This window comes from Centroberyx gerrardi, chromosome 10 (assembly GCF_048128805.1).
Source record: "Centroberyx gerrardi isolate f3 chromosome 10, fCenGer3.hap1.cur.20231027, whole genome shotgun sequence".
Lineage (NCBI taxonomy): Eukaryota > Metazoa > Chordata > Actinopteri > Beryciformes > Berycidae > Centroberyx > Centroberyx gerrardi.
Window position 1 is genome coordinate 27,084,577 of NC_136006.1, and position 16,686 is coordinate 27,101,262.

Here is a 16,686-nt window from a genome sequence, read left to right on the forward strand (position 1 = left end):
CCATGTCGACAGCTGTTCACAGTAGGCATGTATTTATTTATGCGTACAGCACAAGAACAGCCAATCCCCATCCTTTTTCCAAGCAGTAATTTGTGTGCCGTGATAAATTGCCATACTGTGCAAATATTTCTGTTTCACAGCAAGGGAAGGCTTAACGTATGCTCTGTTCGCTGTTGTTATGAAAAAAAAAAAAAAAAAGCACTTTATGCGGTATGATCACAACTGTGTCCCTGCCCCAAGTTTAACTGATGGTTTAATATTCTCCCATGGAAGCTCATTGGAGTACCGCCCGCCTCAGCCTCAGCCAAAAATGGCAACAGAAATATTTGTCTAAGATATTAAATCTGGGGAAGACTGCAGCGATTGCTTGGCCTCTGACATTCTGCCTCCCTTGGCTATTTAACCCATTATTGTGTTCTCTGTATATTACACTTCCGCCGACCATCTATCAAACGCAGCATGTTAAGTAATCTAATTATAGCGTGTGATGTATAGATAGAGAGAAAGAGAGAGAGACCAAGTGGCTGTCACCTAATAATATTCACAACTACATTATAGCTAATTATTATGCACTTCTACCTCCGATGGCGTGGGTTTTTTTAACGCCGAGTTCACTGCAATCCAAAAGTCCATCACCAAAGACCGGCAAGGCTTTGAATTATTTACTTCTATTCTCCGGAGAGGCGAGCAAGGGGCGCTGCTGTCTGCTGTCGAACCCCCCCTACACACCCTCACACACACACACACACACACACACACAGACAGGCATCCCAATCAAATCTCCAGTCCTTTTGAAGTTAAAACTGTCTTTGGCTTGCTGCCATGTACTATAGACACACACAAACACAGACATCTACATTTCACTCTGGGAAGGGCTTTGGTAATTCAGTCGGCCTCATTTAGCCGAGACATGTTTTAAAAAGGGAGGGGGGGGGGGGGTAATGTAAGAGGAAGTATGCATAGAGATGGATAGTGGTGTCTACAGGGACACGGCTGGACAGTGGCCTGGGAGAATACGCGTTTAAGGAATGAGTGAATGATTGATAAATATAAACGCATACACGTGGGGCGTGTGGGAGGGAGTGAGAGGGAGAGAGTGAAATTGATAGTATTGATGTGTGTGTATGAGAGATAGTTACAAGACAGAGATAGGGAGAGAGAGAAGAGGTTCAAGAGAGGTTCAGTAGTGTGTGCGTGAGAGATGAGAGAAGCAAAGGAAAAAAGGGAACGTATAGAAGGTGGGTGGTCCCATGTGAAGATCATGGAACAACAGTCAACAACACGTTATTTATTAATGTGTTGTCTCTGACTCTTCAAAGATACTTATGTCCCACAAAGCACAACAATCTACTTCTATAGACAATACTTGATATCCACATGGTTTGTCAATGAGGCCTTTCAATAGAAGCCAAAAAAATCCCATCATCATATTCAATCCCACAATACTGAGGAAAGGTTGAGAGCACAGCAGAGCCCTCTCCAGAATGAAGAGAATATATCTTCCTCATAACTAATTCAATACAACACCACATTATCATGGTGCACTTTGTGATAGAAAAAAAATGTGAAGACAGTCCATTGACAACCAAGGTGTCCAAGTAACCAAATTGTCTACCACTACCAAAAACAACCCACTAACTAACCAGTCAACCAACCAGCCAATCAACTGACCGAACTGATAGCCAGCAACCAACAAGTCAACCATCCAGCCAGCCCAACACCCAAGCAATAAACCAACCAACCATCCAGTCAACCAACCAACCAGTCAGCCAGTCCAACAACCAACCAACCAGTCAGCCAGTCCAACAACCAACCAACCAGTCAGCCAGTCCAACAACCAACCAACCAGTCAGCCAGTCCAACAACCAACCAACAAACCAACCACTCACCCAACCAACCAATCAACTAACTGACCACCCAGCCAGGTAGTCAACCAACCAATCAGCTGGCCAGTCAAAGAATCAACCAACTAACCACTCAACCACCCAGCCAAATAACCAATAAACCAACCAACTGACCAACCAACCAATCAGCCGGCCAGTCATATAACCAATAAACCAACCAACTGACCAACCAACTAGCCAAACAAATTCACAAAAAACACTATGGCACCTCCTGAGCAATCAGTGATACCATCTCCATCCACCACCAGCAACAAAGAAAAGAGTAAAGCCTCATGATCCTTACCTTGGCAATCTGGACACACCAGTTGAGCAACAGCTGGGATCCGATGTTGTCCTTGTGCTCGTGGACATAGTCGAGGAGGCACCCATGGGGCATGAGTTGGGTGACCAGCTGGATGGTGGGACTCAGGCAGACTCCCAGCAGACGCACGAGGTGGGGGTGCTCCATGCTGGCCATGATCAGGGCCTCCTGAATGAGACATACATACACTCAGGCATGTGGGGGAGGAACTCTGTACATTAACAATGACATCTAGGTTCGAAGGTTTCAAACAAGTTGGTCATGTTTACATGTCTAGACTGAACTGTCAAAGATCATAAGACTCCTAATTCTGTTTAAGGGTGATTTTTTCCTTCAAGAGAGCAGCTAGGTTCCACTAAGTCAGACACACATCGATTTTTTTTTTATCCCAGACCCAGACTCCCAAAGTGACTGCTTTACTGGTTCACCAGACTGTCAGCATGCTTTGTTGTAAACTAAAAGCATTCTAGATGCACTAAGGTGAGATTGATGTCAACCCTGTCAATCTATCTGCCAAAAAGTGGGTGTACTCTCATACTGTGCTGTAAAATAGGCTTTGTGTGTTTTCAGAAGTCTAATGTACCACCTTTGGTCTGAAATAGTTTGCATGTTATATAATACATGTACATGTATATTGTGTGTAATGCTTAGAAACTGTTTTATAATTTCAATACCTATATGTCCTGGTGATATAGTAAGAGAGATAACACATTATATATTATTCTGCTATATATTATCAGAAAAACACCATTCTGTCATTGTAGTACTCTGTTAAATGCTATTTATTATTCCAATAATGGCGACACACTACCAAAGGCTTTCATCTAGGCTTGCATCTGCTCAACTATGCATTTACGTACCCCTCCAACCCCGCCACCCAACACACACACACACACACACACACAACATCTTTATGCACCTTTATGCAGTTTGACTATATGAGTTATGGGTTATATGAAAATCCATCACAAGGTAAGCCATCTTTTCTATCTCCCCCCTATGGTGTGAAGCAATCATACACAAGATAGGAGATGGTGGTAGTGTGTGTGTGTGTGTATGTGAGAGAGAGCGAGAGAGCGAGAGAGAGAGAGAGAGAGAGAGAGAGAGAGAGAGAGAGAGAGAGAGACTACACAGTGTATAGAGCTCCTCTGAATGGTCTGGAGAGATAGAGACAGAACACAGTCTGGGATTTATGTGGCCAATGCACGACAGCGCTTGCATAATCCAATCCTTGCTTATCAGCCGGAGATCTACGGCGACGGGATGGATCAGGACGATGTTAAATCAGACCTGGAGTCTGGGAGAGAGGAGGCCTTTCGGTTCCACTGCATGGACAGCAGCTCTCTCTCCAGTAAATCTGGACGACGCTGGAGTTCATCTATCACTATGCTGGGCTGTCCTGAAATATCTTCGCTCTTGAACTATCTTTCTCTGGTGGACACCTTGAAACTGTTTTTTTCCCCTTCACTTCAGCTGTTTACATGGTCCTCTAAACAGTACATCAGTTTGCCATGGGAAACAGGAAGAGGTGTAAACTGAGGCCATCCAACAAGCTACAAATCTACAGTAAAAGCTCCAAGTATACAACACATATGCATAAATCTTGATTATACAACACTCAGCTTTGTAGATGTTGCCAAATAGTCTGGTCTAATTCAGTTATGTTTAATTTAAAGGTCCCATATGGTGTAAAACAGGATTTCCCTTGCCTCTTTGATTATAAAGGAGTTGGATGTGCTATCTAAACATGGTGAAAGTATCAAAACGCACGGTCGCCAACTAAATCCACACAATCCATATTAGAAAAGCGAGCCTCTAAACGAGCCGTTTGGACTTCTGTAACTTTGTGGCGTCACAAAGGTTCGCTCATTATCATTTCTGTAAGAAATAATAGACTAACAAAGTGTTTTTTTCAAAGCGGTTGAGCGGTTGTCATTGTTTATTACCGGAGAGTTTTCCCTACCTGTAGCTGCCGGGCCGCGGTGTCTCACGTTTCACTCTTGAAACGGTTAGCCAATCAGAACAGAGGGGTCGTTAATATTAATGAGCCTTAAAGACATAGCGACAGAAACAGCCTGTTCTTGGTAAGGCTCAGAGAGATGCTGGAAATACATGAAATAAAACACTGGAAAGTGGAGAATATGGGACCTTTAAATCATATGAATCCTTATGAGTATACTAAATGCAAACATGACCTTGTCAAATATAGATCAGGTCATTAACTGTCACGTTTGTGTGTGTGCAAGCACTTGTGTGTGTGTGTGTGCTTCAGAGAGAGTGTGTGTTTGTCTTATGACGTAATTTAATTTAGTATTTGGTCTTAAGTGTTGTTATTCTTAAAACAGATGAAAATCATGCAAATGGGGAGAGATTACCACTTGTTGCTAATCAACTTTTTTCCAGAATTTTCTTGAATCAAGTGTTGTTTTCTTGATCTTGATACTAGTGGACTGATCTGCCTTATTCAGCCTTGTTTCAACATGTTGGCGCTTATTTCTAGTGCAATCCTGAAACAAGTGAGACTGCATTGGAAACACGTGGGATTGTCTCAGAGTTTAAAGTAAAATTTTAAGACCGAATATGAGCCTAAATGACTTAAGATGGACATTTTCTGCAGTGTGCCAGCCTTACGGTTCCCACTGAACAAAACATAAAAAATAATAATAATAAAAAAAAAACAGAACGAGGATTATCATTTCCATAAACAAAGGAAACAGTGTTATTAAATGTAATTTCTAAGGATGGACCATGAGGGTTTATATTGCTCCAATAAAGACAAGCCCTGGGCAGTATTCTGCCTTTCAAAGGGAATAACTCAGCGTGCCCTGCCTCCCTGCCTGCCTGCGGCCACCATTACGATTACACACGCACGCACGCACGCACGCACACACACACTACAACACACTCTCACACACAGGCGTACATTTGCATGACAGTGTAGCAGGGGCATTGACAGGGTTCTTAATAAGTATTCGTCCCCATGCTAGGCGCGGGCAGCGGGGAGGCAGCGGTGGCATTTTGCTGCTTGGCCAAACATGGCCGCCTGACTCCGCGCGCCGCTGTGTTTTGATTGCTGTTTAAATGAAGGAGCTTCCTCCCTCTGAGCCCTCCGCAGGTAGGGAGGACGAGTCAGCGTGGAGGAGAGAGAGAGAGAGAGAGAGAGAGAGAGAGAGAGAGAGAGAGAGAGAGACTACTGGGGCACACACACAAACACACAAAGACAATCAATCCTTGGTGACATTCTAAAAACATTCAGTGGCAGCAGCTTAGAGTTCAGAGAAGTCGGTTTGTTATTGGAAGGTTGCCAGTTTGAATCCTGACAACTACTTTTCAATGCAGTCTCACTTGTATTGCCTTTTTTTGCCTCAACATGTCTCTCTCTATATCTCTCTATTTTTGTCCCTCCATCTCATCTCTCATTCTTGCTCTCACTCTTGATCTCTGGTAGTCTGATAGTCAAACAAGCCTCGGGAAGCACGTAAAGCACACAATTACAGACAGAGAGACGTACAGGATATTCATCAAAGACCGGCTGATAAAAATAGAAGTGCTAACACTTTAAAACTCTTCCTCAGACTGTCAAACTAAGTGAAAATGAGTGCAATTGGGTCGCTTCCCTACGTGTATGTATGTGTGTGTGTGTGTGTGTGCGTCCGTGCGTATGTATGTTGATGGGAGTTATTTCATCTCCATTGCATCATCGTGCAGGAGATAATTTGATTTTTTACATTCATTTTTCCTTTTGAAATGAGCCGGGCGCCGAATGTTTTATAAATGGGGCCTTGTGCGCTGTGCTGGGAGCCTGTGGCATGGTGCGTGTGTGTGTGTGTGTGTGTGTGTGTAGGGGTCTTTCGGGCCTCCTCTGATTTCTATTCTGGTGTCTATGGGGTCTCAGTTTAGCACTCAATAGCGTCATTTCACCAACGGAGATGATTTGTAAGCTGCACTTTCGTGTCAAATAAATGAGAAGTGGTTTCGGTCGTCTTGTGAGCGTTTTTGAGCTCAAGGTCCGCTATGTCCCACTGTGGCAAAATGGCTTATAATGGTCCTGCAGGGATCCTAGAGGCCTTCACAACGCCGGCTAGTTTATGTATGAAACTCCTCACCTAGCAATAAACTAAAAATCAATTTGCTGTATACGCTGTGACTGAACGCACACAGTTTGAAACACTTCGACACAACAAAACATAAATCCAGAACTGTCTCATCTTTTAGGAAACTTCACTGGAGTTTGAATTGCAGTCAACCAAAATCATTTGAGTGTTTAATTCTATGGGTAGAAGAAGAATTTTCGGAGAATAGTGAAATGGATTGTTTTCTATAAGTTTTCTATGGCGAGTTGTACAGATACTCACGTCCATGAACTCCACGTTAGCCTTGGGTCCCGTGGCCTCGCTCAGGATCTTAATGGCGACAGGAATCTTCACCGTCTCGCCCTCTGGGACCCAAATACCCTGCGGGATACACACACACACACACACACACACACACACACACACGCATATACACACACAGACAGGCGATGAGTCATACATGCAAAGTTACAAAACTCCTGTTCACCTGCATTAAGTTGTGATCGGTTTGCACAGGAGGAAACTCAATTTAAAACACCAAGTAGAGAATTTTTTGGGGGTATTTTGTATGAGAATGTACTGTGTATGATAAAAAAGGTATTTTGCCCTTCAAAAAGATGAGCAAAAATATTTAATCATTTTGAAGTATTTCATTTCAGGTGGGACGGGTTTAACATGCCAAGTGATGGAGCGGCTGCCAAAGCAGTCAAATCAGTTGAAAGAGGAGAGAAATCAAGCGGCGCTCAACTTTTTCAAAATATTTCAAATGTATTCCACATCCATTCTGCCCTGATGTGACTGGATATCCCCGGTGAGAGCAGGTCCACTTCCGCTCATGAATTAAAACACCTATCCCTTTTAAAACTCTGATTCGTAATTTCAATATGCTGCCTCCTGTTGATAAATTGTCCACCCAACTGGATTTGATTATGATTCATTGGATTGAATAACACTTTTTTCACTCTCAAATTGATGAGACTGGCAGTATGTAACAGCTGAACATGAGTCTTACATGCATTTCATAGCTGAAAAAGGGTTCTTTAGGCTTGTAACACTGAAGCAAATTAGACCTGAATTTTGTATTACAATAGTATTTCCACACAATAAAAAATTACTGATGGACAGTTTATAAAAGTTGCAAAAAGCTTATTTCTATATTCAAAGCTGAGTGTGACTTTTTCAGGTCAGCACCTCCAAGTCTGATATCATGGTTCTCTTCCGGATAAAGGCGGCCCGTCCCATCCAGGTGAGGGGTGAGCAACTGTCCCAAGTGGAAGAGTGAGCTTTGAGCTGAGCCACAAAGCAAAGCTCTCAATTTACCGGTCAGTCGCAGGGAAGCGAGTGAAAGAATGAGACTGTGGATACAAGCGGAAGAGACCCTCGGGGTGGACCCAGGACAAGCTGGAGGGACTACATCTCCCAGCATGCCTGAGGATCCCCCAGGAAGAGCTGGAGGAAGCTGCGGGGGAAAAGGACATCTGGGCGATAATGGATAATGGATGGATTGACGAAAACGGCCAATGTGGGTTTCCATCTCCATCTGTCTCCGCCTCTCGTCACACTGGTGGCGACCTCATCTAGCTGTTATTTCACTCTGACCCCAGGGAGCTCAATGTCTGCTATTACTTATTCCCTCCATTCCAGCACCCCCCCCGACCCCCACCCCCACCCCTCCTCCCACCACCACCCCTCCTCCCACCACCAGCCTCCCATCTCATTTCCTGTCATTAATGATCCTGCAATCTGTCTTTCCTGTCTTCTTATTCTTTCCATCCTCCACTCAAAATTAGGAGTATATGAATTTTTTTTTTTTTGTATTTTTACATGCTACAGCTACAGATGCAACAGCAACATACTGCAAACAACTTGTGTACCCATTGTGTTACAGTATGTATTTTGGCTGATATATTTAGTAGGGTTAGAGTGATATATCAGTAATCCAATATTGTCCTTTGATTAAAAAGATGGATATGATGCAGTTTGTCTGATTACGTACTATATCTTGTATAACTGATCAATACTACATTTGTTGTCAATGGGAAGTCCTTAACCTGAATTGATTTGAATGTGACATTTTAAGGAGATTCCACACAAGTATACATGAATATGTTTCATTATTAGGGGTTCAAGCCCATAGGACTGAATGCCTATTGTTTTTGTGAGGATTAGTAGGGTTTAGTAGGATTCTTCTTCTTCTTTTTCTGCCCCAGTGTGTGCTTCTGTGAGCGAATGTATTAGTGTGTATTAGTGTGTGTGTGTGTGTGTGTGTGTGTGTGTGTGTGTGTGTGTGTGTGTGTTTTACCTTGTAAACAGTCCCGAAGGCCCCGGAGCCGAGGATCTTGACTCTTTTGAGTTCAGTCTCTTTCAGGATGCGGAGCTGGGCCTGGTTGGGTGCTGTCCCGCTGGGTGTTAGGGGCTCCACCAGCTAAAAACACACACAGTAACATACAGGACACTCAATCAGGAGCTGTAACATAACAAGCTCAGGCCTATAACATACAGTATATTCACAATGTTGTACGACGAATTCCTCTCTCCCTTATATGCTTTCCTCCCTCCCACCAGTAAGTCAGAACCAATCAACCTGTAATTAAGAAGATTAATATTTAGAAACAGCTGAATTACTGAAAAAAATGTCTTATATAACTCATCAGTTCAAGTAACTATATTGTAGTTTTCACAGGTTTAGGAACGTGGTAATTTCATGATAAGTTTAATAAACCTTTTCCAAGTGGGTACAGCCATGAACAATTGCTGTGTAAGGAAAGCTAATTTATAGAAAAGTATTGCCTTAATTAAATACACAATTAAGTACAAAATTAAACCTTCAGTACCTACAAGATTGTTCCTTGAATCAAAGAAAGTGGAGCCTTGGAAATTATGCCATGAAACTGCTGTTACCATTCTAAACATATGACAACTACAATGGAGTTACTACAATGTACCTACTTTGTTGAAGCTGCAATTAATTGATAACTTGCATGTATTTACCTGGTAAAAACCGAGTGTTTTAGATGACTGTTAGGTTACTATGACATGTATCCCTTTCGCCTGAACAAAACCAATCCAATCCTCACTCTGTCAGTCACTCTTTCTGTTACATGTAACAGAAATTCCAGGCATGCTTTTAACTTTCCAAACTCTGAAGTGAGAGATTTAATACAAGAATTGAAAGCAGAGGGGAGAGGGAGATGGGTGGATGAGAAGCGAGAGAAAGAGGCGGGAGAGGTGGATAATTGCGGAGCTTGAAGAGGAGTTGACGCTTTCGTTGTCTCATTACTGCTCAAGTGGAGGAACGAATGGATGAGAGAGAGAGAGAGAGAGAGAGAGAGAGAGAGAGAGGGGGGGAGAGAGAGAGTAAATCAGCCCTGCCCTGGTCGGCAGTCTCTGTCCCTCCGGCTCGCGGCGGCCGTCTGATTAAAAAACAATAGCTGTCCTTCATTTAAATGGAATAGTAAATCAGCTTCTGCAGGGCGGAGGCAAGGAGGGCGAGGGCCGCACACACACACACTGACATGTACACACACACACACACACACACGTAAACAAATGCAAGCAGACATATGTGCAAACACATAACCCATGCATATGCATTGAAAGCAGGCACAAACCCAACACAAACACACAATGAAACACACACACACACACACGTAAGCAGACATATGTACACCGACACAAATAAACAGGCACACACACGCACACAGTGACACACACAGACGCATGCAAACACGCATGCACACACGCATGCACACACGCACATATACAAATGAAAGCAGACATATATATGCACGCACACACACACACACACACACACACCCACACAGACCACTCTACAGCCCCAGTGTGCAGGGAGCTGGCCAGTATTAGTGGTGCTGAAGCTGTTGAGGCTGTACAGCTGCTAGAGTATCGGAGCTGTCCACCCTCCCACTGTACACTGTGGTGCTGAAACCATGACACCAACACACAAACAACCACAGAAACACACACACACACACGCTATTTTAACATGCAACAGTTGACTGTCACATGTTAAAAGACACGAGAGCAAATCCCATGTGAAAAAGGCGGCCACACAATGACAAAAATATAGTTTGATCTTCCTCTAGCTCAGTAAATGCTTTTTAGGGAGACGCACCGCTTTTGGCAGCTAGATTACACTTAACACTGCATTTGCATTGCATGATGGTACAGAATTGTGAACGACAGCTGGTTTCTTCCTGGTAAAGCTCTGGATTCCGAGTATTCTGTTCTATTTGAGTTAATGTGGCAAAAGAACATTTTCTGTAATATATTGTACATTATTGCTGGCAGTATTTGTGTGTATGGACAGGTGCAGTGCTCCGCTGAAAGAAAACCAAGTACATCTGAGAGAGCAGCAATATAAGCCATATAGGTGGTGATCTCTTCATTACTGTCGCTACCAGCAAAGAATTGGACTCTTCACTGACACTTCTGCGCTTTGAAGAGGGAGAAAGCAGTGATATAAGACCCTTTTTTTCTCTGACTTTATGGAAATAAGGGCTTTAAATGGCATGCTCGCCTGGCTTTTAACACAAAGTACTCTTCTCCTCTCTTTTCTTTTAATGGTATGGTCCCTCGCCTATATAGCATGGCAAAGTGAACACCTGAGCCTCTGACTTTCTGACACTTGCTACACCTCCACAATCACCATCTGGAGACATGAAGGCTTCTCTCCGCGTTTCTTTTTCTTCGCTCTCGCTCTTTCAGTCTGGCTTTCTCTCTCTTTCTTTGTGGGCGCGTCCTCCGAACACTACCAGGCCTCAGCCACCAGTATCTACACTCACACACACACACACAAACATGCATTCACACGCATTTTGGGGCTTTTTTATTGATTCTCTGTGTTCTTCAGGGAATTGAATGGAGGAATGGATGTTTAAAACACGCTATGTGTCAATCAATGTGCAGACTGTTTAAAGCTCATTTAATTCTACCACTTTTTTTTCTTGAGAAAATTTCAAAAGAGCAACTTTGTCACTCATTTGTCCTTTCATTCATTTGCCCTATGTCTGCACTGCACTCTTTCTTTACCTGTAACAGTACTTAACTCTCTTCCTCTACCATTGATTTCAATCTGAACTCAAGACACCTTGCCATACCCAATTCACACTCATGTCCTCTATTTCTTTGGTGCTCAATCTCACTCCAACACTGAAGGTGATATGTTGAGTTGGCTCTTTAATGAGGAGATTTTTGTCTTAGCAAGACTTATAGAAAATGCATGGCAACTAAGAACACTATATCCAACATAATAGGACATTTCTGTCATGGAAATTGAATGTTTTTGAAATGTTCTCCTTTTGAATTTGTGGAACTGTATATTATGATTTGTCATGTGGCCATCCTGGCTGTTGTTGCTGTCTAGTGTCTTGTAAGCCCATATGGGCTGGGGACCATAAATGGTGCAGGACACTCAAATAAACACATCAATCAATCAATCAAACCAACACCATCTACCGCTACTACAGGCAGCGATGTCTCCCTCTTTCCCATCTCTTCTCCGGCCACCGGCCACGCTCACCTCTGTCTCCAGGAAGCGGCGGAGGGCTCTCTTCTTCTTGATGCTCTTCCGGCGCACGGACACCGCCACGCTCAGCGCCACGATCACCACCACGAACAGGCCGCCGATCACCCCCGCCGCGATCAGAGGGGTTCTGGAGGGGAGAAGGAGGAGGAGGAAGAGGTGGTGAAGGAAGAAAAGGGTAAAGAGGAAAAGAGAGAGGAAGGAAGACAATGAGGAGGCGAGAAACATGAAGACCAGGATGAAGAAGATAATGACAGAAGATGAGGAGAGGAGGACGGGAAGGTTGAATAGGAGGAAGAGGAGGAAAACATTATGGACAAGGAGGGGGAAAAAGACAACGGGAGGAAGAGGAGGAAGACAAAGAGAGAAGTGGGCGTCAGTGTCATGCTGCCATCCGCACAAAAGCGACATCTCTCTACGCAAACGATGACGAACATTTAAAAAAACTGTTTTTTTCCGCTACGCTTTCAACTGGTAACAAATATCCATGCCCTCTCTCTAAAGTTGAGGCCGAGATCAAAGACACGGAAATTACCGTCGGGGCGAATTCTCCACATCCGTCATCTGAAATCAAGCCTCTGAATAATCGCCCTGACACGGCTCCCCGAAATGTCTGCAGAGTTGCTGCAGAAACGAGCGGGGAGAGCACATATATCCCCCCCCCCCCCATAATTACTAATGGATTAATTTGGCCAAGGCAAACTCGGGCTCTGCCTTAAATCAGCGGGAAAAAGGCTGTTAGCAGGGACTGTATATCACAGACTAAGGTAGGTGCCCCATTAAACGTTATCATACTCAACCGGCTTCATCTGAAGTGAAATAACTTCCCATCTCTGCCTCATTTCTCTCTTGTTGGCTTGCATAGAGGGAAAAGTACAAGTTGGTGGTTTTGGAGATGCAGAATACAGATGATTGGGCTGCAAAACGGTATGGAAAGAGCTTGGTGGAGACCAAGGTTTCTCTAATGCTGGTCCTACATGGAGAGTGGAGCAAGGGAAATGTAAAGACCACATTGATTTGTGTGGAGTCTCTATATACAGTATTACTGTCCTTCTGTTTCTACAAAAACTGTTGAACAACCTATGGTCCTTGTGCGAATCCAACAGGTCAATAAACCTTGAGCTGGAAATCTTGAAATCAAAAACCAGGCAGAAGACTTCAGCCTTTTTACATGCTGAGAAACTTAAAGTTAATATGATAGGTGGAAAGTTCCTTATTCATGAGATCCAAATGTTATGGCTGCAATATGAAGTCGGTAAGCGTACCATTAATGTACACTGATACATTTCAAAGCACATAAACAAAGTGAGGTTGGCTAAAACCAATGCTCAGATGTATGTGTGTGTGTGTGTGTTTCTGTGTCCATGTCCCCTCCTCATCAATAACAACACTATAGCAGCACTGTGAAACTGCCACTAGTGGCTTGTTTTGTAAGACACAGCCACATATATCACTTATCAACAGGGTAAGTGAAAGGCCACAGAGGGTTTGAATGTTGTTTTACCGTCATAACCCACTGTTCGAGTCTATTTCAGGTCCCAATCCACTCAGACAATCTTTCCGCCTGGCATTCTGCATCCCTGGGTGACTGGATTGTACTCAGGGACAAAAGAACAGATCAAATCCAGGCTTAAAAGCACCAGAGATGCATTGGAGATTCGATTGCCCAACAAACCACCTTTGGATGTGGTCAGAGACAGATTTGACCACATTAACGACAAAGTTGAAATGCAATGTGTCTCCAGGCGGCAGGCAGTAGTAGTCAGGTGTTAGTACCAAACTTAAAAAATGGACTGAATGGAATGGAAACGATACTGGTGGATGGGAACAATTGAGATGAGGCGTTTACTGTCAATTGAAGAAGTGACATGTGCATCAGCTTTGGGCAGAGAAAGAGAAATGTGATTTTCATGTGAAAGCCGGAGACGCATTTTAATGTCAGGTGTAAAATATAATCCATCGAAATCAGATCTAGACACATTCCGCACACAAGATGCATGTTAACACCAGGTGGAACGCCGGCCTTTGAGGGCTTAGCGCGATCGCGCGTCGCAGATAAGCTGCTCGCAATCGTGTTCAAAAGCCAATCGCTCCGACAGTGAACAGATTTACGGGAGGCGTGACACCTCCGGGTCCGGGGAGAGCCAGCAGTCCGGCGCTTGTATCCCCGGCCGCGGCTATCGGCGATCTGATAAGAGCTGATCTGTTTACCGGGGCCAGCTGGCGGCTCCATTCCCCCACACTCCATCTATCTGAGGCGTGGAGTTCCCTTGATCCTGTCGGCGATGTCTCGAGGGTTTTTTTTTTCCCTCCCCGACGTGAAGGCGTAGATCTTAATCAATCCCTTCTGCGGTCGTGACTCTTTGCCCCCCTAACGCTGTATCTCCTTCACCATCTACTGACCCCCGTAACAGGCCGAGGATACCGAGCAACTGATACACGGGAAAAACAGGGATTTTCCCTGGCTGTCTGTCTCTGACCGGCTCGATTTGTCTCTTTCTGCAACGGCTGCTAACAAATTTCTCTCCGAACAGCCGCCATCGCTGTCTCCCGCTTCCTATAAACAACTCTGTTAAGCTGCCAGATGGGCTAAATGTGTTTTCCCCTTTTTTTTTTTCTCTGTCTACTGGTCTTTGTTTAAAGTCTGACACTGCCTTTCCCCCCGTCGTCCCGTCCCGTCCCGTCCCATCCCGCCCCGCCCCGTTCTGCACGGCTCCGTTCTATTCTGGTTATTTCGGGGGCCAGTGCTGTGCTGGAGGTCCCCGGCCCCATTAGTAGTTTATGAGTTCTGTGGTTTTGGCTGCTTGTGCTGCCCCCCCCCCCCCCTTAAACCCAACACCAACTCCCAAACCCCACCCAACAATCCCCAGCGCCACCTGATGCCAAGCTGTTTCTCTCATGAAATCGTGAATCCATTTGCTGGAGACTGTTAGTGGCGTTTTGTTCCCTTTTCTCCCCCTCTGCCCCAGAACAAAAGCTAAAGCGCTATCAATTTATCAAGAACCAGGGCAAATTGTGTGCGCGCCCGCACACACACACACACACACACACACACACACACACACACACACATGCACAAAAGCATTAAAGGCACACACGGGGATTTTTGGCCTCAGAGGTAATTAATCAGAGACTTTGCTTACTGTGATTCTTTTTCTTGGCGTTTGTGTGTGTGTGTGTGGTCCTGTGTACAGTATGTGTGTATGCATGCTATGGTATAGAGGCAATCCACAGTAAAGAGACTTGTACCTGTCCATCCAGCCGATACAGTCTTGCAGCCTGGGTCCAATGCACCTAGGTAAACGAAACAAAAGATAAGCAAAAAATTAACCTAAAAAAAATGTATCCATAATTTGCTTTATACCTGCATGAAAACTCCATGAATGGAGTATGTAACAATATATTCCTGCATGTATTCCTTAGTTGTGATTGACTATATTCCTAAGTGCACAAGGTAACAGGCCTGTCATATTCTTTAACCTGTCTTAGTTTCACCTCTGCCAGTGTCTACTTGGTTTCCCTCAATACCTGTCCACTACCCCCACTACAACTGTCTGTCAAAATGTGTGTGTGTGTGTGTGTGTGTCCCGGAGAGACTGTCTGGGTTATGACAGAGAGAGATGAAGGGATGCTGTGATATGGCACTTTTCATCACTTAAAAAACACTTTGAAGTCGCAGAGAGGAATAGATCTATCTCTCTTTCCCCCTCCCTTCCTCTCCCTGTCTACCTCTTCCTCTCTCAATTCATTTCGATTCAATTCAGTTCAATTCAATAGGCTTTATTGGCATGATTTTTGACATGTGTTGCCAAAGCAAGTATTGGTAGAATGATGAGAGATGGACTGTGCTAAATCATATTCATACAATATTATATTTTCATATGGGCCTTGTGCCACAGTCTATTTGGTGTCGCACTGTCTGGTGCCAAATACGCTTCAAGATTGCATTGTGAATGTGTAACACCATTCCAATAAGTAATCTATTTATGTTTTTTCCTTAGTTATGGTGTAAGTTTTTTGAGCTCATCCAGTTTCGGGGCAAGTTGGCCGAGGGAGCTGCTTTCTATGTTAGATTGTTGTCTTTATAATAGTGAGAGCTAACTCATTGTTTTAATCCTAGCTCCAGAATTTGTTGGCTGTTTATTGGCCTAATTCCTGCCTCTGTCCTCTCCCCCTCTGTCTGTTTATCTCTCTCTCTTCCCTCTCCCTCCCTCAGCTTGTTTTTGAGAGGCGGACTGGCTTATAAAGCTGTATCTTTTGACAAAGTGTCAGCCTGGTGTTTTCCATTTACGACTACATTGTTATGCTTGAGCAAGCTGGAGGCTGTCACTCAGGAGAGGAGAAATAACACTCAGGGAAGTGACAGAAGCCCCCTGTGGAGTTAAATACAAAATGATGTCTTGCCAACCCTTGTTGAATATTACATTGAGGGATCAGTGGCTAGCGAGCAAACGGAGAGTGGCAAGGTACTCCACTGACTCCCCTTTCACTTTCATTATTTCTCTGTTCTCTCTCTCTTTCTCCTCTGTCTCGCTCTCTCGCTCTTTGGTCGTGCGAGATGTTGGATTATCATTCGCGGAGGATCGTGAGGTGGATCATGAGGAGAAGTGTGTGTGTGTGTGTGTGTGTGTGTGTGTGTGTGTGTTCTTGTATTTCTGTCCTTTTGAGGAACAAATGTACTCACAAGGATAGAATGAAGACATTCTGGAGTTTAGGGTTAAGACTTGGGTTTAGGGTTAAGGTTATAATTAGGATTAGATTTAGTTAGGGTAAGGGTTAGGGGAAATTAAGGAATGAACATAGGCAATGGAAGGTGTGTGTGTGTGTGTGTGTGTGTGTGTGTGTGTGTGTGTGTATTCATCT

The 16,686-nt window shown here is 44.1% G+C and overlaps 1 protein-coding gene across 2 annotated transcripts in view; it reads right to left on the reverse strand.

Annotated features, from left to right (window-relative positions):
* erbb4b (erb-b2 receptor tyrosine kinase 4b) overlaps nt 1–16,686 on the reverse strand; it is a 336,220-nt gene that overhangs the window by 51,147 nt on the left and 268,387 nt on the right. Inside the window, exons 16-20 of one of the 2 annotated variants that reach the window (XM_078286220.1) lie at nt 15,073–15,117; nt 11,821–11,953; nt 8,581–8,703; nt 6,561–6,659; nt 2,188–2,370 (exon numbers count right to left, since the gene is read on the reverse strand). In XM_078286220.1, coding sequence (XP_078142346.1) covers nt 2,188–2,370; nt 6,561–6,659; nt 8,581–8,703; nt 11,821–11,953; nt 15,073–15,117 — 583 coding nt within the window. Of the gene's footprint in view, nt 1–2,187; nt 2,374–6,560; nt 6,660–8,580; nt 8,704–11,820; nt 11,954–15,072; nt 15,118–16,686 lie in introns of both variants that reach the window. The other variant, XM_071923131.2, reaches the window with a different exon arrangement.